The sequence below is a fragment of the Stegodyphus dumicola genome, chromosome X2, assembly GCF_044657685.1.
Source record: "Stegodyphus dumicola isolate Sdum_Otavi_A_Nest chromosome X2, ASM4465768v1".
Taxonomy (NCBI): domain Eukaryota; kingdom Metazoa; phylum Arthropoda; class Arachnida; order Araneae; family Eresidae; genus Stegodyphus; species Stegodyphus dumicola.
In genome coordinates this window covers 25,912,173-25,934,092 of record NC_140781.1, presented here as the reverse complement: position 1 = coordinate 25,934,092, position 21,920 = coordinate 25,912,173, and the positions used below count along the sequence as shown (strand labels likewise).

At 33.9% G+C, this 21,920-nt stretch overlaps 1 protein-coding gene across 1 annotated transcript in view; it reads left to right on the top strand.

Moving 5' to 3' along the window:
• The window catches only part of LOC118188898 (large neutral amino acids transporter small subunit 2-like), a 96,435-nt gene that overhangs the window by 60,917 nt on the left and 13,598 nt on the right, over positions 1-21,920 (top strand). The window contains exons 4-7 of the mRNA XM_035359419.2: positions 16,524-16,568; positions 16,669-16,792; positions 19,357-19,460; positions 21,293-21,389. Coding sequence (XP_035215310.1) covers positions 16,524-16,568; positions 16,669-16,792; positions 19,357-19,460; positions 21,293-21,389 — 370 coding nt within the window. The remainder of the gene's footprint in view (positions 1-16,523; positions 16,569-16,668; positions 16,793-19,356; positions 19,461-21,292; positions 21,390-21,920) is intronic.

The following is a 21,920-nucleotide window of genomic DNA, read 5'->3' as shown; positions in this document are numbered from 1 at the left end:
AGCAAAAAGGACAAGAATTGGGGGAAAAAAGGGAAAAGCAGAATATTTGTTTTTATAAATATTACCAAAATTCGATAAGTCAATAGGAAGACAAAAACAAAAGCCAATTCCTTAAGGCTAAATGAGCTTTGTTACCGCAGAGTAACATGATTCAAAGTAGATTATAAGGGAGTTTTCGTCTTTTTCCTCAAAAGGAAGAATGGGATTCGTTCCGCTCCCCCCCTTTTTTTTTTAATTGATGATTTTTTTATTTATTTATTTATTTATTTATTTATTTTAATTTATTTATTTAAAGACTAAGTTTCGAATTTTGCAACCTCCTTTATTTCTCATATTAGGCACGGAGGGATTAAATGAAACCAAAAACATTCTATTCTGTAGCTACACTATTACTGATAAATAATAAAGTAGATATAGGATTATTTGTCTTATACCTTTTATAATACTGAAAACTTCGGATTACACAACGGTAAAAAAAGGTTTATAAGGTATTTCTCCCGCCTTCTTAGCATGATAATTCCCCACCACCAGAATTTGGCGACTGGGTCCTATTATCCCCAGTCGCACTGGGAGGGAGTATATAAGGATTTCTTCTGCCTTCTTAGCATGCATTCCTGAAGTAGTGGTCAGCCTACTCGGCGCGTATTCGAAAGGTCCGAAGTTCGAGTCTCGACGAGTGCATTGTTCATTTTTCATCTCTCCAGCTTTCAAAAAATATCTAATGGCTCTACAGGTTATCTGCTCTTATCCCACTGAAATGTTTTAATTGTATTTTATTGAATTATACTTATCTAACTATTTTTAGGAAATAGTTTCATATTTATTTTCTTATTTATACTTAAGCTTGAGCTTTAAATATAAATGGAGAATTCCCTCATTTTAGTTAATTTTTATGTGATTTTTCTAATTCCGGATAAATTGGTTGACAAGTTGCTCGGTTTTAAACTTTATTGATTATTAATTATTCTGCTTTTATGGAAGAAATCAGAAATATTTAAATCTTGGAAATATAACGGTCGAGTGTGCCAAATGTGTACATCTGAAGGGTAGAAGAAAGCGGATCAGTTCATTTCCCCGATAGACTTTCTGAACACACTGATTGCTTAGCATCACGAAGAAAGATACTGTTTTGATGATCTGTACGCAACTGATACCAGTGATGACAAGAAATGAAGTAAATTACTCACATAAATCGAAGCTAAAAACATAACAGTAAATTAATTCGCTTAATAAAACGTTGAGGCAGAGTCTAATAACAAATCTGTCGAGATGTAGCAACTTATCGGGCAAACAAGTCGTCGATCATGATGTTAAAAAAACCGTTATTGGGCAATCAAACCTCACCCAGATGCACACATATTTCAGTTTCCTGAACAAATATATTTTTACTGTAACCATATGTATAATTTTTATGCAATTAATGTGAATGCAATTTACTGATGTTTATAGTTGTTACATTTTTTAAAATATTCTGTTTCGATTTTTTCCACAATTATTGTTTTAAAAATCCCGCGCATCACATTCTACCTTTTCCCAAAGCCCTGTTACTCACTCCATGTGATTTTTATTCATTCACTGTTGAATTCCTACTTGGGATATAATTTAAAATCTTTCAAATCAAGTAGTATTATTGTTCTTTTTATTGCATAGCGCAAAAACAACGGACGGACTTTGTTAATTCCATCATTGATTAAAACTGCATTATAATAACCAATGTTCCCTTTAATTTTTCTTATAGCTATGTGGTTCTGGAATGTTGCTGAATTGCAAAACTATTCCTTATATATCTACTGCGTGAAGAAATAGAAATATACTTTTAATATAATTGTAATATTCTGTACAGAGTTTTGTCTTTTTTATTCATTGAGTATAACTCATTTTAAATTAGTTTTATACTTTGCATTACTCACCGGTGATCAAAACCCAGTATGTTTTATACTATATCCAGCACTCGGTTTTGTTCATTACATGTACAGGCACTTGTGCAACTTCACTAAAATCGGCCGCTCACACGCTTATCCTAACAAAAATAATAAACGCGTATGAAGTATTTTCGATTTACCTCAATTACATCATTGTCATCTTCTTTGCTACGAGTTAGCTGTACTACATTAAATAACCATCGCTGTAGTAAAAGCTTTCGTGGAGTTCAAGGCCAGCGGGCCTTGAACCTCGCGGAAGAGGATAAGACCTCTGAATGCTGGTTACCTGCGTTCCGGGTACGATTCCAGGTATAATAATGAATGGGCTTGGCTGAAGGAGTGTTTTAACCCACGTGTAGCTAAATATGATGCATTTTACTTTAAAATAAGTTTTACTTGCAAGGTCGACAGCGCCTGAGTGTTTTGCCAATTACCCATCGGTCCCTGAGATTCACGTTCAGTAAATCCATGATGATAAACTCAATTTTGCTGACCTCAAATCTAGATTTAATGAAAAAAAATGAGCTAGATCAAGCTAGATCACTACTAGTGAATTAAACTGCCTGAGGTGGATAATTCGCTGATAATATTCTAAACAGAGGATGCCCGAAACTTCATGTGAGTTGAAACCGCATATTAGAATTCATTTACATCATCGATCAGCCGCAAGCAGATTTTATACGAGACGCAAGTAGGTGTGTATAGCGTTTTAAAATAGTAAAACAGTTCTTGAACTGAATAAAAAGTCTGAAATAAATTGACAATGATTCAATTTTTTAATTCTGTGTATTTATACACAAAAGTAAATAATTCTTGTTTCTCTTATTCTCTATTCAGGGAATTATATACCTACAGGGAATGAATTTTAAGTTTACCTCCTTTTTTTCCCAGACAGCAAACCAATCGCATTTTTTTCTGACTGTAATTATCCTTCGAAGTTCACGAAAAATAAATTGAAAGCGAAAGAAGAAGTATAGGTTTTTCGCAATAATGGAAAAAGCTTTTCATTTGAGTGAAGAATAACGCAATGGTTTGGAAAAAAAGAACTAATTTATTTTTCGGCTGAATTATTTAGCCCATACGTATTCCTTTGGAATGTGTACCAGGAGGTTAAGAGAAGGCATCATCAGTTGTGAATATATTGAATATATTGCAATTTGAGATGCAAAAGTATTCCAAGGCTTTCGCGTAAAACGTATTAATTTGTACTTTTCCCACGCAACCAACATCGGAATCAATCTACGGATGTCCTTCCTATCCCAAATCATTAAATTGATTTCTTAGATACGAAAGTAATCGGCAGATAATTTTTGGGTTTTTTAATGATATGGAGAATTGTTATATTATGTATATTCTAATGCCGATCAGTAAAATTTGAAGTATGGCGCTGGAGCAGCGTATTGCTGATGCATTTGCCATATCTGCCACAGAGTTACTATTTGTTTTAGAATTAGCTCACCATTTCATAGTAGGTCGCAGTAAAAGATTTTTTAACTTTCGTTTATAGAGTTTGACTTGCTTGATAGCATAACTAGTATGCAAACTCTTAACAGACATAGAGCGAATTATTGCTGTGTCTAAAGTTAACAACATAGACTTGAGAATGTTAAAATAACCTGTTTATTCAATCAGAACTCGAACATAAAACTTAATTCTCGTGCTTAACAAAACAACCACCACTTGTGGCGATGAAAGTAAAATAACAGTCAAATTTAATTAAAATGTAGGCTAGTAGTCGAAGACTACACAACTGATTTTAACTCTAAGTTGGCTCTTAACATCTCATCGGCGCAACAATTAAATGTCAGCAGCAATAACGCAAAGCCGAAGAGTTACAATCTTATCAGAACTGGCGAAACCTAGTAACAGGGCCTCGAGGAGCAGAAACACGCTCTATCTTACAGTCCAAAACCCTCGATTTATATACTAACTGATTTGCATATCTGATGAGGAAACGAAAAAGAGAAGTAATAGTAAAGGATGAAATTATAAATAACTGGTTAATGCAAAATAATACTAAGCGTGCACGTTTATTATTTTAACAGTTATCTCATAGTGCTTACTTTGAGAGAAATTTAATAATATTATATGCATAATATAGTGCATAATGTAATATATGAATGTATGCATACCATATTACCATATTACATTGTCTGTTCTATTAAAACATGTTTAACATGATTTCTGAGAATTACAGCTGTATTTCAAAAACAAAACCTAAGTCTGTTACGACTCAAGTCGAATTTACAGACCAATACCTGCATGTGGGCCACAGTCTGCTTATACCTGTGATAGATGAATAATGAAACAGTCTTAAACATTATTTTGCAAAGTAGGCGAAGGTAGAGAACGAAGACTAACGTATACCCTTGTCTTGAGGTGATGTCATCCATCTTTGATAATTAATACCTTGCCATTGAACCCTGGAGCAGAAATATAACAAGCTTTTACAGGTGGAAGAATAATAAAAAAACGAACGGCTATAAATCTCTAACTTCCACGAAAACACAAGCTGTTAGTACACCTTTTTCTGTACTCTTCCAGCAGGTGCGTTCTACTACCACGAATTCTGTTCTAGAATGAAAAATCACTATCTCTAAAATATGTTGCGTTTTTGATAACTGACTTTCAAAGCATGTGCTTAACACATAACCACTGCCTCACTTAACCAGCACACTTATGGTGCGCGCCATGATTATTTTGTGAAAAGTTCTAAATCGGCTTTTATATTTAAACATTTGTAACGCATTTTTACATTTGGTACTTGAGTTTTCTATAGTCGAGCTACACTGAGCTCAAACTAAATTTAGTGATCTCTTTTTACTTCCAAACTATTTTTCGTCCTGTTTTAACTTAATACCACTATAACACAAATTGGTAGCATTAAAAGGGTAAAAACGATAAAACTATTTATTGGTGTTACAGCTTGAAATTAACAACTAAGAACGATATAAAACACCATCCACTGCTTGCAACCTAATAGCGCTATAACCCGTCAATGTTTCTGTTCAAAATATTAATAAGAACCTGGCTTTTAAGTTAGCAACCCTTCTTATGTAACTAAAAGTGAAAAAATTGACTCACAAGCAACAGTCAGAATACCAACGAGTATTATCACGTCCCAGGACTAGGCTGCAAAAATTATCTCTTCAAATTTAAATTCTTGCTTATTATTTAACTTCACTAAAATTATATTTTCTGATACAGAAGACGAATTGCAGAAAACATACAGTACGAGGAAATAAAGAATTTATTAAAGTAAGCTTGTAAGTATTATGTTAATTTTATTCACAGTTAAATTTTAAGTTCCTTTCCTGTCAAATTCTTAACTTCAACTTACTACTCCCGGCCAGAATGTAGTTTTGGAATCACTCTGAATACTTAATGAGGAGGAGCGGTATTTAAACCGCGAAGTCTACTTGCTGAGTTAGAGAGAATCAGAGTTTCTAATTTGCGCCCGTCTGCTTTTTGGCTACTCTCTCTCAAAGCTGTTGTTACGCTCGGCCGTACTCAAGCCCTTGATAAGCTTCGTAGTCAAATAGAGTTAAGGGGCCAACTCTATTAGAATCTTGATAGCTTCGGTTATATCTCTTTAGTTAATCTTAGTTTTAGTTTATTTCTTAGTCTCTTAAGTTCAAGCCCAAGTGTCGGCTTTTATTGTACACTCCAAGACGGAGTTTTGTTAAATTTTATTGGAATAGTAAAGGGATAGTTCATCCTTCTCACTTGTCGTTTCCTGAACTCAAGCGATTATTCGCTTACTAGTTCTTAAGATTTTCACTCATAATTGCAAATACTCAGTGATAAACCCCACAAGCTTTACGTGTGGAAGGCTAAAATGTTAGATTTCCATGCGAACCTCTTCTAAAGTATGCGAAAACCCTCATAGTAAATTTTTACTGTTTTCTCTTATATACAAGTGCTGTTACCTTTACCTATATCCTTTCAAAAACTGCTGTCGCTGATTTATTGTGACTTTACAACTAAGAAGGCAGATAAAATAGTTTCCAAAAATGTGCATTTTGAGAGAAACCTGCCATCAGAGATTTATAAGATTTGTGTTTGAAATCACACGCTTAAAATTCTCAAATAAATAATGTTTCTGATAGAATGACTTTTTAAAGGATGGTAGTTTATAAAATTTGCAACGTAACAAAAAACTGTTTTTGATAATAAAAACAAATTAAGATATGGTAAGTGTCATTTATCTGATTTTTGAATTCATAGATAATAACTAAATGGTACAAAAAAAGCTATTTTTAAGCTACAGAATTATTGTTTATATGATTTAATATATCTTTATTTATTCATGAAATCATTAATTTCATTGATAGTTTTGCATAATTAATAATCAAATGTTAAAATAAATCGGTTTTCGAATTTCCAAACTGTTATAGACTCTTGCTGCTTGCAGTAGTAGAACGTATTAAGCGAGGATCTCAAAGAGATTGCAACGCCACTTCAAAGAGGATTAGACGCGTTGTATTTTTTGAACTTTCTGTTGGTTATTAATGTCGAATGGTGTTTCTTCTGGTGTTATTGCTGAATCCGCGAAATAATTAAATTTATTTACCTTCCGTTTTTTCTGTATTAAGAAGTTCAACCTGACCGAATATTTTGTTCGACCCCTCAATTTTAAATGTACTGATTATTCGAACAAAATACCTACTGTATAGTTACTACCATAAAAATATTAATTACATAAGTTAGGATACTGATAAATAATAAAGCAGATGCAGGATTCTTTGCACTATGCCTTTTGTTATTTCGCAGTTTCGCAACATTGACTTTTCATCCAATCATGCCGGTCTGGTGGAAGATAATTTCCTTTCCCATTAAAGAAAAATATGGAGATGGTTCATTTATCAGCCACTTAATAGTTTATAAACGAAAATCGGAAGAAAGAGATGTTTCATAAATTATTCTACCGTAGCGAAGTGAAACGACGAGATTCTAAACGCAGATAAATTTAATTATTATGTCCGTTTCATAAAAACAAATGATAAAAATTATTTCTATAATCGATATTAAAGAAGAAATAACTATAAAAATGTTTCGTTTAGTTGTTAATAAAGAAATAATTCGTAGAAGTTTCGTAAGAGTGGTGCGGTTTTAGAGTGTATTACTGTACATCATATAGTAATAAACTATGCTGAAAAGATCCAAAGTATCTTTCCAAATGCAATTGACAATACATAGTTCCAAATATAGTGAATTTTGAAAATATGATGGGCATGATTTTTGTTAGACCCGCTGCAATTAGGCATGACGCTTTTTTAGGGTCCAAAGAATGTTTTTTAATCTATTTTTTTTCAGTAATGCCTGAAACGAGGCACTTCCAAGTACTGATAACTGCCTAGATTTACAAAACTTGGGCATACTGCCTATCTTTATTTAAAGTTAAAAAAACTTGTTTTTCATTAAAACGTAATACCTGACAGTGCATATTTAAGCACTATAAAAACTTGAATATTAGTTAAAATACTATTGCGTCTTGAATGTCTAAAAGTACTAGTAGGTATAGATTGTGCAATGTTTTTATTTTTTCCTAATAAAAACCAATGGATGTGGACATCAAAGACCCTGCATTATCGCTGTGCTCAAGTCCTGAGACTGTATTAACCGGGACATGGGTATATACATATTGCGATAGACTTACCTATTTACTAGAAAACATAGTCTAAATGTAAAAAGTGATCTTCTGACTCTGGTTTGTTATGTACTTTCTGATGCTTTCATTTCATACTTCTCAGTTATATTTATAAAACAGTTTTCAATTCACTTGGCTTATCGTGTTTGTCACAGGGAAATTTTTATAGCTGAATCTACGTTCCAGGATGATGGTTGAAGAATTTAAGTTTAGAATAATCGCGTACATTTTGGGACGTTTGGACATTATAGATTAGCTATATGTTTAAGCATATTACACCAACACTTAAAGGTACTGCTAGCCAAATGTCCTAGATTGCACGGGATACTCCCGTCTGGATATGTGCCTGAAAATATATTGTATCCTGTAAATATTCCTGGATTTTGTGAATATAGTTGATATAACTTTCGTTTGCCCTACTGCATATGGGCATGGTTGCCAGGGTAGTAGTTGATGCTGACTGTCGCATCAATGGGTATGCTTCGAAATCTCGGAAAAGGCGGGGATGTTTGGAAGTGTATATTGTCTATGAGGCAAGGGGGTACTCAAAATACACGGCTAGCCGAAAGCCCCCTGGAGTGGTTAGTGATAAAGGAATAGGGGTGGCAGACCCTCGAACCGCCGCCCCCCGGGTATCATTTCCTCAAAACTGAGGCGAAGTTGCACAGTTAGTGCCGTGGGACTATCTGTACAGCCTATGGTAAAATTCTGGTGTCCCGTCCACTTATTCATGTTCTTGCACATGGCCATGAAGATTTGTTTCTAGAATTAGGAACATTATATTCAATAACAAATAATCGTGCTGTCTAAATACACGTTTCAGAGAATTCGTCAGGTGCACAAGAAGGCTGATTTGCGAAAGACAATCTGGATTTATATTCCAGCTGCGTTTCGTACTTGAAATATGGACATTCAGGTTAAATCGTTTGAATAATTTTAAATGGATCGCCTTTTTGAAAACATTGTAAAATGAAAATGCGAACTTAGCTACTGAAAGGAAATATTTTGACGAAGGATAGTTATTTGATAAAAATTATTCACTGAAATTTATAAGGTAGGAAATTCCTGAGAATGTCCGAGTATAAAACTCAAATTACATGGAATGAAGCACGAATTTCTCCTTAATTATATCATTAATGTTTTTTTTTAGTTCTGTAACATTAATAACTGAATTCTACTCACTGGTAACAATAAATAGCAACATAGCGTAGTTTTATATTAACAGATAATCATGAAGATTCCCATGGCAACTATCTTCATAGAAGATGGAGTGCGTTTCGAATCATGGGGTCGCTTCGGATAGTTTCACTTAAGCAAACGAGTAACTGAAAACATCAACTAATAAGCTTACAAATCGTTTGAAATAAAAAGATCATGCTTCCAACATATTCTCCCCCTCGGAGTCGTTAAAATTCACTTTTGGCGTATTGGTGTCGGAAAACTCTAGTCAGTCTAATCTAATCTCATTTCGATTTTGCCAAACAGCTGATTCTGGATCTTATGTCTCATTGTTTTTTTAGTTGCCAATTAAAATATCTTTCATCACTCAGAGAAAGGAGTACTTCAAATGAAGGCTACTTACTTGTTTGTAAGAATCTGGTTGTAGTTGTTTCCGAGAATTTTCCACGTTTAGATTTGGAGACTTTTTATCGAAATGTCCGTTGGACTTGTTTATTTAATTCACGTATGTGGATGAGTTTATTTTCTCTTGATCCGAGAACAGCTGTGAAGTTAGTAGTGATAGGCTCTTTTATCGAGTAAATAAAACTTCTTTCTGTTCTAAAGGAAATTAATTGCTATGAGATCATCCCTTGATTTCCTTGATTTATTTTGTATTTTCCTTGATTTATTTTCTGTTGCTGCTTCATAGTTCTTTGGTTAATTTTACAGAAAATAATTCAAGTTATTGATTAATTTCCCAATTGTTTGCATATGCGAATTTTAAAGCAGGTTAATTATTTTTTTCACGAGATGTTTAGCTTTTCAAGAAGATATATCAAGAAACTTAACTGCAAGTTCTAATGCAAATTTTCTGTTCCATAGCTCTTTCAATAATGGTTTACTTGATTCACCCACTTAATGCATGGTGTTCAGACACTCGCATCTAAGGTGTTAATGCATGCTAAAATGATCAGATTTTGCGGAAATAAAATCATACGTATTTTTTCGTTTAAAATTATCATAAGTCTTCATGCATTACTTATATAGATCACATGAGATAATATAATTTAAACAATGAAACAAAACTTAACACAATAAAAGTTTCTTAAGAAAAATGTACTCTGAAAGTAACAGCGAGAGAATAGATTACATTACAGACGCCAAATGTTTGCGGGACGGAAAATAAAAATCTACTCAAATCAGAAATCAAGTGCGAAGGAGGATGGAGTCCGTATCTGATTGGCCGAAATTCTCATAATTGGAGGCAAAGCATTCAGTAAAGTGGTCATGAACTTGTTTACTGATTCTATCCTGATCAGAAAAGCAGAGTAAATTTTTGATTTTGCCTAAAATCACAAATTTTGGTGGCTAAAAATTATTTAACAAAGCACTATTTTAGATTTTAGTAATGTTTTCTTAAATAGCCAACAACCATTGCATTTTTAATGTAAGCTATTAGATAATTATTCCTTGTTAATCGAATTAATTCAAAGGACTTGAGGATAATCACTCATGACGAAGGCTTTTCTGGAGGACTTTCTATTTTTCTATTCCTGTTTGTATTAATGTTGCACTCAGGCACAACTGTTTAAAAAACGTACGAAGCCAAACCATTTTTTTCATGGGACTCAAAACTGGAATGAAGTTTCAAACATTGTTTAGCGGAAGAATTCACTCGGCAGCTGCTATCAATAATTCTGAAATTTTTTCTATTATGCGTTGCTTCTTTTATAATGCATTATATTTTATGTATAGCAAACCGATACATTTTACCGAAGTCACATTGAAAAACTATGAAAATGTTTTTAGAGTTTAGTATTTTTTGCAATCAACAGAGTGTTCAAACTCTTGGTAGACGTTAAGCGAATTATCGCTAAGTCTAAAGAAACAACTAAAACTAGTGAAAGGTGTAAAAGACTTTTCATTTAAAACTAAATAAGAAGACGAAGACACACTAACGTAAGTCAGATTTAAGTTATTTAGAATTTAATTTTACGTAAGCTAGTAGCCGAAGGCTAAACAAATCAATTTAACGCCAAGTTGGCTGAAACTTTAACCGGCGTGAAATTCAGTTAGTTGGCTGAAAATTTAACCGGCGTGAAATTCGGTTAGTTGGCTGAAAATTTAACCGGGGTGAAATTCAGTTATCGACAATTACAATGCAAGGCCGAGGAAAAGAACTCCTATCTAAGATAGCAATCTAGTAACGTGGCCATGAAAGGCAGACCACACTCTGAATTAAACTCCGGAAAACTTCCTTTAAATACACGCGAACTAAATTTGCATTATGGCCGGAAAACGGAACGGAGAAGTGTCAGTAAAGATTCAAAACATAAAAATTCGGTTAATTAGCATGAAGAAACCCTACATATTAATAAAAAGTGCTATCTTCTTTAACTGGCTAATTTTTCAAATCTTATTTTGAGGAGCTGGAGACCTGCCTGTTTTGTAAGGTCGTTACCACATTTGATTATCGCGACAATAGACTTGAGTTTGAATCCGGGATATAGCTTCGATATTTGTGACAGTCTTGTCGAGGCGAGACGAAGGCATGCAAATAGGTCCTAGCGAAAATTCTGCTGTAGGTTGTGACAGGTTTGTTTGCCTATTTGAAGTCAATCATAAAGTGCTAACTGCTTACTGGGAGAAATGCCTTCGTAGAGGTGGGTTCTAATAGAAACTGAGTTGTATTTATTTTACATGTAGGGTAAAAGCACTAAAATACTCGTGCAGCCAGCCAGTTTGTAGGATTTCGAAATCGAGTTGAACTATTTATGTTTAACGGTTTTTACTATTCGGCCATTGGTAAACTCGTGATTGTGGCATTGAGAAAGGGGGTGTCAGAACCGGGATTACAGTCCTCTTTTAGCCTCTTAGACTTTGCTACTTTGAAGCGGCCATTCATTTGTTATTCACTTCTACAACGGCAAAATTTCTCACCGTATTTGTTTATTCAGGAAGCGCCCTGGAAACGTTAGCAGGCTTACTCCTCAAACACTAATTGATTTGTCGCCGAAAATTGTCAAAGAAATTACTAACAGATGCTATGTTCGCCGAATAAACTGTGTATGATATAATTACAACCTTTCACTCTGATTAAGCTCTTTGGCAGCTTTAGACGTGAAAATTGTGAGTGAGTGTCATCTAGCTGTGTTGCTCTTATCTGCACGTATTCTATACAAACGCATCCCCTGTGTCCTCCAGATATTATTAGGATGATGAAAGTTCCGTAGTAAATGAAGTAGCCTTGAAGAAAACGGAACCTGAATGTCAGCTAAAAATGTGAGTTACTGTTTCTGTTATTGGTTTCAAACTGCTACTGCTACTCAGAATTCTGTCCACATCTTCAAATCACTCAAACGAAACCCATTTGCTTGTCCTGAAATATGTATCTTTTATTACATCACTAACCTGGTTGTATTTATGCATCTTTTCTAATGTGTCTGAGTGAATTCGAAATCTTTGGAAATAGTTTACGGTAACTAACCAAATTTGATAGGAAAACATTTGAAAAAATAAAAATTATCCCCCGAATATGTTTTTTAAATCTCGTAATGACCAAACCATAATAAATCAAATAAGTTGAAAATTTGCCATGATGTTGAACTAGGGTATCCTTAGTTAAGCATTCAGTCTTTAAAGGGTATGTTTATCATTTTTAATTAATTATTGATATTTAACAAAAGAAATACCACTCATGCGCTATGCCCCGCGAGACCTATTAGCACCATAACTTACTTGTTTTTAAGCTGCATATAATGTATGGTCTTTGATTAGAACGTAAGATGAGGAAGAGATGTGTCAGCCCCATTATATATTTTAAGGTTTGCTTCTAAAATTTTTCTTTCTGAAAGTTTATTTGGGCTCTTAGTCCAAACTTAATTTAAGCTTTATAAGTCCAAGCTTAATTTAGTGAATCCATTAAGAATGGTAATATGCTGCAATTTTTTGCACAGCATTTTTACACGGAATTTCTTAACAAAACGTTTCTTAATAATTTTACAGTTTACGCGCAGAATTAGTAAGAAACTCTCTTGTTATTACTGAAAGAATAATTCAAGATAATTTTATTTCCAGTATTCGTAAAAAGCAGGGCAATGCCAGAAGCTTTAGAGTAGTCATATCCAGGAGAACTATAATGTAGAATCTAAGAGTGACAATAGTTACATTTTTAAGAAATAGGTATTGACTATTAGCATATAGTCGCCGTTTATTTAAACCGTAATTTAAATTAATTCGCTCTTGAAAATAATATTAAAACTATTCCAAACGAGTATTCCACTATTCTTCTAATCACGGTATTCGTGCTTTTCCTTGACTGAGAGATATTGATTTAATTTTACATTTCTTAAGCATAAGTTTTCTTGTAAGTGTAAGTATATTAAAAAAAAAGAAAAAACTTGGATACTGGCTAAGCTATGATAATGTTGATATTATTGTTTAACGTCTGGACCACTGTAAAATGTTCGAAATTAAAAATTTATTTTCATTTTCTGGAAATTATATTCTTTTAAACATGGCGAACGGTATATAAGCAGCTAAAATAAGGTTATATTTTACTTACCTTACCAATAACAATATTTGCGGTAATTTATTTACGCATTTTTAGATGCTATTGATTTTCAGTTATTTTTACGTAGTGTTTGCCTCGAACTCTCAAGCGAGTAGCCTAGAATCAAGTGCAGTAAACACCATTTCAGCTAAAAGGCTGTATCTGATTGTACGTGACATATAAAGTTATAAAATTAATAGGTAAAATCATGCTGCTAAATTCTATGTTTCAGGTGGGAAGATAACTTAAAAGTAAAGATCCACAGAAACGCTTTTTTCCTATTGAGAAGTCTGAAACATTTAACCAATTGCGGCTAGTTCCTCTTTCACTCTGAGAATCGTGTAACTTGATCTTTTATACTACTGATCTTTAATATATTTGATTAAATAATGTGATCGGTTAATCTTGTCACAATACCTTTTGATTATACTACTTGTAGAATTTAATGTGTTTATCAATCATCAAAAGTATCTAAACTCTTGGTGTCACCCCAACAAGGGTAGTGGTTGGCGACTCTGACTGCCGTACTGAAAAGCGCGGATTCGAATCTCGCAGAAGGTATGGATGTTTGTAATGTATAGTGTCTGTGCGGCACTCTAAATATGCGGAGAGCCAAAAGTCCTTTCGAGAGGCTGGTGGTAGGGAAAGCGAGGTAGGAGACCCTCTGACTCGTCTCCCCAGGGTGCTCTCGTTCAAAACTGGGGGCGGAACGGAGCAAAGTCGTACTGTCACCTGCATGGTGCTCAAAGCTCTTGCCAACGACAGGCACATTCTTGCAATCCTTCCCACAATGAATTTCGTGGACTTGTTCTGATGCTACAATCGGACAAGTGAGAGAAGTCACAACAATACAATACAAACTCTTGGCAGATGTTAAGCGACTTATTGCTAAGTTTAAACACTTAAGCAACAAACACTTGAGAAGGGTGTAAAAGACCCTTATTAAAACTAAATAAGAACAGAAGGCACACTTTCGCTTACAACTCAACCAACCACTTGTGGCAAGATAGCTTAAAGTAACAATAAGTCAAATGTAAAATTTAAGTTCAAATAAACTAGTAGCTGAAGGCTTCACAATCAATTAAACGCGAAGTTGGCTCAGAAGTTTAATGGGCGCGGAATTCAACTATCGTTAATTATAACGCAAGTCCGAAGGCAATAACTAACACTCGAACTAAATTTGCATAGTGGAGGAAGAAGGACACTACAGATCCAAAACATAAAACAATTAATTAAAATAAAGGAACGTGCCATACTAGTTCGAAAGCTTGTCCGACAGAAATGCCATTCTTGTTGTACCTTTTTATCATTGTGGCGGTCGAGCTTTCTCTTTTCTTATAGTTTGTTTCATATGGATGCAGCTGTAGTATTGGAAAATAACATTATACGTGAAAGATTCCTTCCATTCTTACTCTTGCGATCTTCCTCGGGTCTTTTACTGTACTGACTGAGATCTGTGCTTCTGCTTTCTCGGTTCTGGAGTTATACTATACATGAATTGAATTCCTACTTTCCATGCTCCAGGCAGGTTGCGTGGAGAGAGAGAGAGCTTCATTAAACTCGCATATATTCCACATTCTGCGACGTATGTGGAGAAGGCCTCCTTTCTAGAGGCGACGGACTTAGGGACTCATCTGGGGCATCCCACATCCTCTGCCTTATCAGGGGATATCCCCGACAGCTTTTTATTAGACGGAGCGGGAAGGGATAATATGGTCTAGCCTTACCATACCCCATAACTGATAATTACTTTGCATGATGAAAATCTGTCAAGACATCGGACAAAGTTATGCCGATATAAATTCATGATATCGTTTAATTCATGATATTATATATTATGGTTCATATAAAGTCACGATGGACATAAAAATTTCTATATCAGTCATTTACTCTTGTTGTATTCACCCTTTCGAAACAAAATTTTAATACTTTCATGGCGTTTTCTTAAATAAGCTTGGAGCTAATAGGAATATGACATTCTTGTTGTATCTCAGCTCATAAAATGTTTTTCTGTTTCTGCGATATCCCCCTCCAATCTGATTATATTTTTTACAGATTCTTTCAGATGTTCTCTAAAACAACACTGTACTTTTAGCAGCTCTTGAAACACTTTCTTTATTCATTCCTAAGACAACTACATCATCGACTGACTGACTACATCAATTGTTTTAAAACCCTTGACTAATTTTCCATTGATATGGTGAACTGATATACATTGATACAGCCAGTCAGCAGTATCAAGAATATGTAACAGGAAAAGTCTTCGTCAAACAAAGCAAGTGACTAACATCCACGACTTGCAAATATTTGGGGATTATACGCCTGTATTAACATTCGTTATTATAGCAAATAAAGTTATCTATGGATAATTCAAGGAAAGCTCCAATGCGCTTTTGATTATACATAGTGGAGATTTCTCAAAAAATGTTTTTTCTTTACTACTTGATAAAGTTCGTATTTATTAGAGTTCATACCCAGAAGCAGAGAAATACCTACGTAGGATTTATTTCTGCAACGGAAATTTCATGGTCCACCTAGATTATATTTTAAATGCCATCATGCCACGAAAACACTACATACGAATATTTATACCTTCCCAGCGCTTTAAACTAGGGTCCAATATTATGGCATTCAGCATTGCTAACCATTATAGCGAACAAAACGGCACTAGCTGGACGTACTAACTACTTAGCCTACGAGGGCATGCAAGGAGAAATACGATATTCCCTTATATTCTCCTATACTCGATGGACAACTAAAGAGAAAGTTGGAGATGACTCTGCCAAATCCAGGTGGTGACGAATTATCACCTCTTCCATACGCAGACATACTTTATTTCGGATGTCACTGTACAAACTATTGGGATTTGGCAGAAATAAAAGTGAAAAATCAACTGTTCCCTCGCCGGAAATCTAGTCTCGGGTTTTTAAATGACTAGCTGGACGTACTTACCACTTACACTCCTGATCATACAGTTAGGCCTTAAAATTGAAAAAGTCGAGAAAGGCGGTCGTCAAAAGGCGTGAGAAGTCCATATCAGAGATTGAGTTTTTTTACGGTGAGAAGTAAAGATTAATATTGTTAATGAAGTGGGACATGTTTAAGAGTATTAAATTTCTTGAAAGTTCAGCGTATTATTTTTTCTCCAGTTTAGGAAATTAGTAATAAATATTATACATACATTTATAATTATATTTGAAAACTATCCACTTTTTTTAATTCACACATTTATTTTCAGGAACTATTTGAATTTTGTGATCGAAGAGCTGAAAAATCCACATCAGTAAGAATAAAATCAAATTTTTAATAAAATGTAAAGTTTTTGTATTGTGAAAGTTCTGCGTGTTCTTGTTGTTCACCGATTTACTAATTCCTAATTTCAGGAATCTACCCAAAGCTATATTCATCTCCTGTATATTGGTAACTGTTGTTTATACTATGACAGTGGTAGCTTTTCATACTACGTTATCCGTTGCCGAAGTTTTGGGCGCCGAAGCTGTCGCTGTGGTAAGTGAAGCTTTCTGTTACAAATACTTAATGAAAAGTATAAGGATATAGAGTGAACACTATTATGCAATTTTATAGAAGTTTCATTCGAATTTTAATAGCACTTTTTTTCAGTTTATTTGCTTTGTCATAAAATGCATAAATTAAATAAAACTGAACGAAAAATAGGGCTTAATTTTAATCTGGAAATACACTTGCAAAACATATAACGTAATTTTGTAGAGAGATTTGTAAGAAGCCAAGTCATATCAATGCAAAGTATCATTTCTATTCATAGAACTAAAAAACAAAATTGTATTAATAAAAGATTGATTATTAACTTTGCCGTATGGTATGTTTTATAACATTTAGTCTCTTGAAAGGGCTCAAAATATTAGTCTTATTTCATACTTGATACATACTAATTAATAATTTAAAAAATGAATTCTTAACATTAGAGATTGTTGAGAATACTTTTTTTAAATTCTTTTAACCTTTGTGCAAAACAAAAATCGTAGTTTGGAAGCGTTTTCAAGTTTTATTTGCTCAGTCTTATAAGAAATAAAAGGAACTGCTAATTGTACACGAATCTTTAATTGCTATCAGTAGAAAAAGTTCTTTTTCAGTACTTCTGTTAAGATCAATTTTCTCTCAAACATCATTACCGCTGACTGATGTTCATAAAGAAATTTATGAAAATTTAAAGTTCTCATTTATTAGCAACTGAAAAACAACCAAATATGATTTTTCTTTAATAATATACTTTTGGTTTGGCTCGCGAGAGCAGGACGGTTCCTTGCATATTGTCCTCTTTAAATACAGGCTTGATTTACAGGCATGAGGATGTTTCTTAGCAGATGTATTTAGTTGACGCAGATGGAGAGGATTAGATGTACTTCGAACTAATGATGTCAAAATACTTTCCCTACTCTTTTCACTTTGATTATCTACTTGACAGAACATGAAACAGCTTCGCATGTAGCTTTAAGAAATGTAAACCTCGATTTACAGTGTCGCAGAGGATTTTAGGAAAATACAGCTTGTAAGAGACAGGCAATAAGATTTTTATTGTGGAAACTAGGAATTTCTGAAGTGAAGAAAAATTATTTGATCCTATCAATGGCAGAGTGGAAACCAAGCTTCGAGTTAGAACCGCATTCAAATCCCGCTGAACGTCTCGGCATGGATGTTTCTATAGTCTCTCATCATGTATGGCAAGTATCAAAAAGATTAAGTGTCAAGGAAGACTACGTACGTAATCGTAATTAAGTTAGAAACTATATCATGCTTGGTACGTGTCAACTAACGAATGCGGAATATGTATCAAGAAAGAGTGTATACTTCAGGAATTATGAATGTCTCGCATGACATAATTTGAAAGTTCAATAATCGCTGAAAGCTGAGATGAAAAGTGGGGATGCCGGTGACCTGCTGGCGGTGGCAGAGTTGGCCGAGGATGCTGTGAGACAAAATGGGGTGCAGCTTATCTGTACTATAACTAGTGCACGGGGCCTATACCTATTCATTTAGGATAAATTCGAGGTGGCCTCTCCATTCATACATGTCACGTCATGTATAACGTAAATAATTCCTTAAAATGTCCCGGAAGGCATCCCTTCCGTTATGCAGATAGCTTTCGTGTATTTTCCTATATTCATTTAAACAAACAGAACTATTTTGGACCACCTTCCTTTGAATTCTGTGAAAAGCGGGGTTGTGTCTTGTATGCCGAGCTTTAAAATCCATAATTATTCCTTTTGTTTATTTCTGTATGTACAATGCTCATTAGAAGTTTAGTGGCATTAGCAGCTAATTGCTTAGCTTTACTGAGAACGTTCTTGTTTCCTAGCGAATTACCAACTTCAGAGCAAAGCCTCTTTCCAGCGTAGGCTTCACATAATATGGCTTGAGGACCAAGATTTGAAGTGTCGAAGCCTTATAATTCTGTTTATCCTTCATAAGATCTGAGTTGTGGAGAGGGAATTGAAAGAATACTTTGACCAGTTGCCTTAATCGCGCCTTGCTAAGGGGGCCAGCTTCATCTTAAATTGCTATAAAATTTAGCTATGCCTGTCTGAATATGGAGTGAGGTAATTTCTTTCCGAGTTCGGTTTTTGAGCATTAAATGTATTCCCCACATGAGACTTTTCATGTTTTATAGTTGTTAATATATAAGAGCCAAGGCGATGGTGGCCCACCTATTAGGTGCCTCCATAATAAAGAGACCACCACATCCATCCCACCTCTTCGTAGCTTCACCATTATTATACTTCCCTGCATGTCTGAAAGACGCTATAATGAGTAAAAAGAAAATAGTAAATATTATACAAGTAGGCTGAACAAAATCTTCAATTCTGAAATCATGAAAGGTACTTCTGCGATTCTCTTCTAAAATTTGTTATCTCTGAATTTCGTATAATGATAGTAGTGAATTTATTTTTAACTCCCTATCATCTTTTTGCACATGTACACAAATTTTTTTTAAAGTAAATTTCGCTTTCATGATAAGATTTTTTGTTTTCACCATTTAAATATTAAAAAAAACATACATTAATATTTTACTGACGGGCTTTGCTTTTCATTAGACTTTTGCTGATCGCTTATACGGTATGATGGCATGGATCGTTCCTGTGTTTGTGGCTATGTCAACTTTCGGCGGAGTGAATGGAATTTTATTTACATCATCAAGGTATGCTTATTTTAATAATGTATCTTAATAATTTTGCATTAAATTAGAACTTCATTTTAAATCGAAACAAGTAAACAGCAATAACATTTTGAATTGCTCAAAATGTTGAACTATCTTCTTTGCTTTTTTCAAGTCATACATATACGTACGCGATTGAAATCTGTCACCTTCAAATTTGAAATTATCTTCCTTTATTTTGTAACTTAAAAACATCTGTATTATAAGTCAGAAGCGCCTTTATTTTGTAACTTAAAAACATCTGTATTATAAGTCATAAGCTTTTTTTAGTTATTCTATAGTCATAACTGCCAGTAAGGGCCAACTCATTTGAAAGGAAAATTAACAATATTTTTAAAAATGGTAATGCTTTCAAATTTAACTTGTATCATATAATTTATTTAGTGTCAAATGTTCAGGATTATTATTCATTGCGTGGCATTTTTAATTTCAGCTGCGCATATGAAGCATTTTGATTGCGAAATTTATTTAAATTGCAAGAATGAAAACATATAGAACCGGTTTAATTGTAAAACTTTTAAGGAGAACTAAGAAATTTGGCTATCGTGAAATTACATTATCAGTGCTTTACTGAGTTTTCAAAGGTCTACATGACAGGACAGAAAGAGGAATTAAAACGTAGTAAAATCTGGCTTCGAATTGGAATCGAACACATAACCCATTCGTTCTCGGACAAGTAAGTTACTCAACCTTTAGCCAGCTTCTAATGATTTCTGCAGCATTTAATTATTTCTGTTTGAATTCGGAATGTGTTTCGACCATTTCACAATTCGTCCTCTGTCAGCCAGTTCGAAATTTCACCAGTTTGCTATTTCGGCTCGTCATTTGTGAAAATGTAATGGAACACAACGCTAGTTTTGAAATAATACAGAGTATTGGAATGAAGTGTTAGTTTTGAAATAATACACAATAACAGAACACAACATTAATTCTAAAATAATACAGATTAGAAGTTATAGCTTTACTGCACAAAATAGTTTATTTCGTGAGAAGAAAGGATTTAAAAATGATGATTTGTACAGTTTGTACAGAACTTTATTCAAATTCTCTACATTATTCGCTCCAGTACACGGTTTATAGGATAATGCTGCTTTCATGAGTTATCCTTTTAATGACGATATCTACGTCATATTTAAAATAATTTTGGAACAATTAAGACTGGAAAGTAGTTAGTAACTCTGATCGCGTACCTAAGGGCCTGGATTCGAATCCCGGAGAAAGCATGGATGGAACTTGTCCATCCCTTCATAGGAGGCAACGATGGCCCACGCTCGCCATTGCGGGGGGGGGGGGGGGAAGGATTTGTAATGAGATGTACTTCTTTTCCATCAGAAAGTCGATCATCAAAAGTATCAAAACCTTTTGGAATCTTAGTTAAGCCGTAAAATCTTCAATCCAGTAACTGCTTAATCTTCTGGGTTTGCTTAAATTGCATATCCATTGCAACAACAATAAAACATAAAAGCATGTAAGATTTTCACAATGCTCTCAAAAGTCTTTTGAAGTAAACTATGTTTCAGAACGCTGAAGCTCTTGAATGAGTGATGTGGGCGAAAGCATCTGACTTTTGATCTCTGAGATATTCAGATTTTCCTACACAGCTACTCTATTTGCTAACAGCAAAACATGTAATCGGTTTGTCAAATAAACTTCTCTGTAACTCTCAACTCTACTTAGATGATTCGTACAGAAATGGGATCGGCAGTGGGTGAAATTGTTGTATGGAATGGGCAACGCAAAGTAAATTATAGTTTTTATAAAATGTACGGAGGAAAAACTGTTTATAAATTATTAATATTTTAATTAATTTTCAGGTTATTTTATGCTGGAGCAGAACAAGGTCAGATGCCGAGAATTCTGTCCATGATCCAAGTCAGCCACTTAACACCAGCTCCTGCTGTTATATGCATGGTGAGGGTTACACGTTTATTTATTTAGAATGTTAACAACTTAAATATACGGTTTATATTTGAGTATTTGAAATTATTCAATTTTAATGTCATATAGAATTAATCGAAATGGATATAATTATAATTTTAATCTCAGTTTGTGGATGCAAATTAGAATCTGTAATATGTAAATTTCATTTTTATGCTAAATACCAAAGCCTTTGCCAGATGAATTTTATCATGAAAAATGGAATTCATCTAAATATCTTCTTATTGAATCATTTCTTGAGGAAAGATTGGAAAATACTGAAAACTATGTTCATAAAAACTTCGATTTAAATATAAAGACCGGATAGTTTAGAATAGAACGGTTTTCTCACATTGTTCTTTCATTTTAAGCTGTAATTTTTTTCATATTTAAGTAGAATATTATAATTTAATAAAGAAGATGTGTACATTATGAATAAGATATGCAATAAAGAAAATGATGTAAGAATGAAGATTTGTATATTATGTGTATATTACTGCCAGTGCGTTACTGTGCATTGTCAAA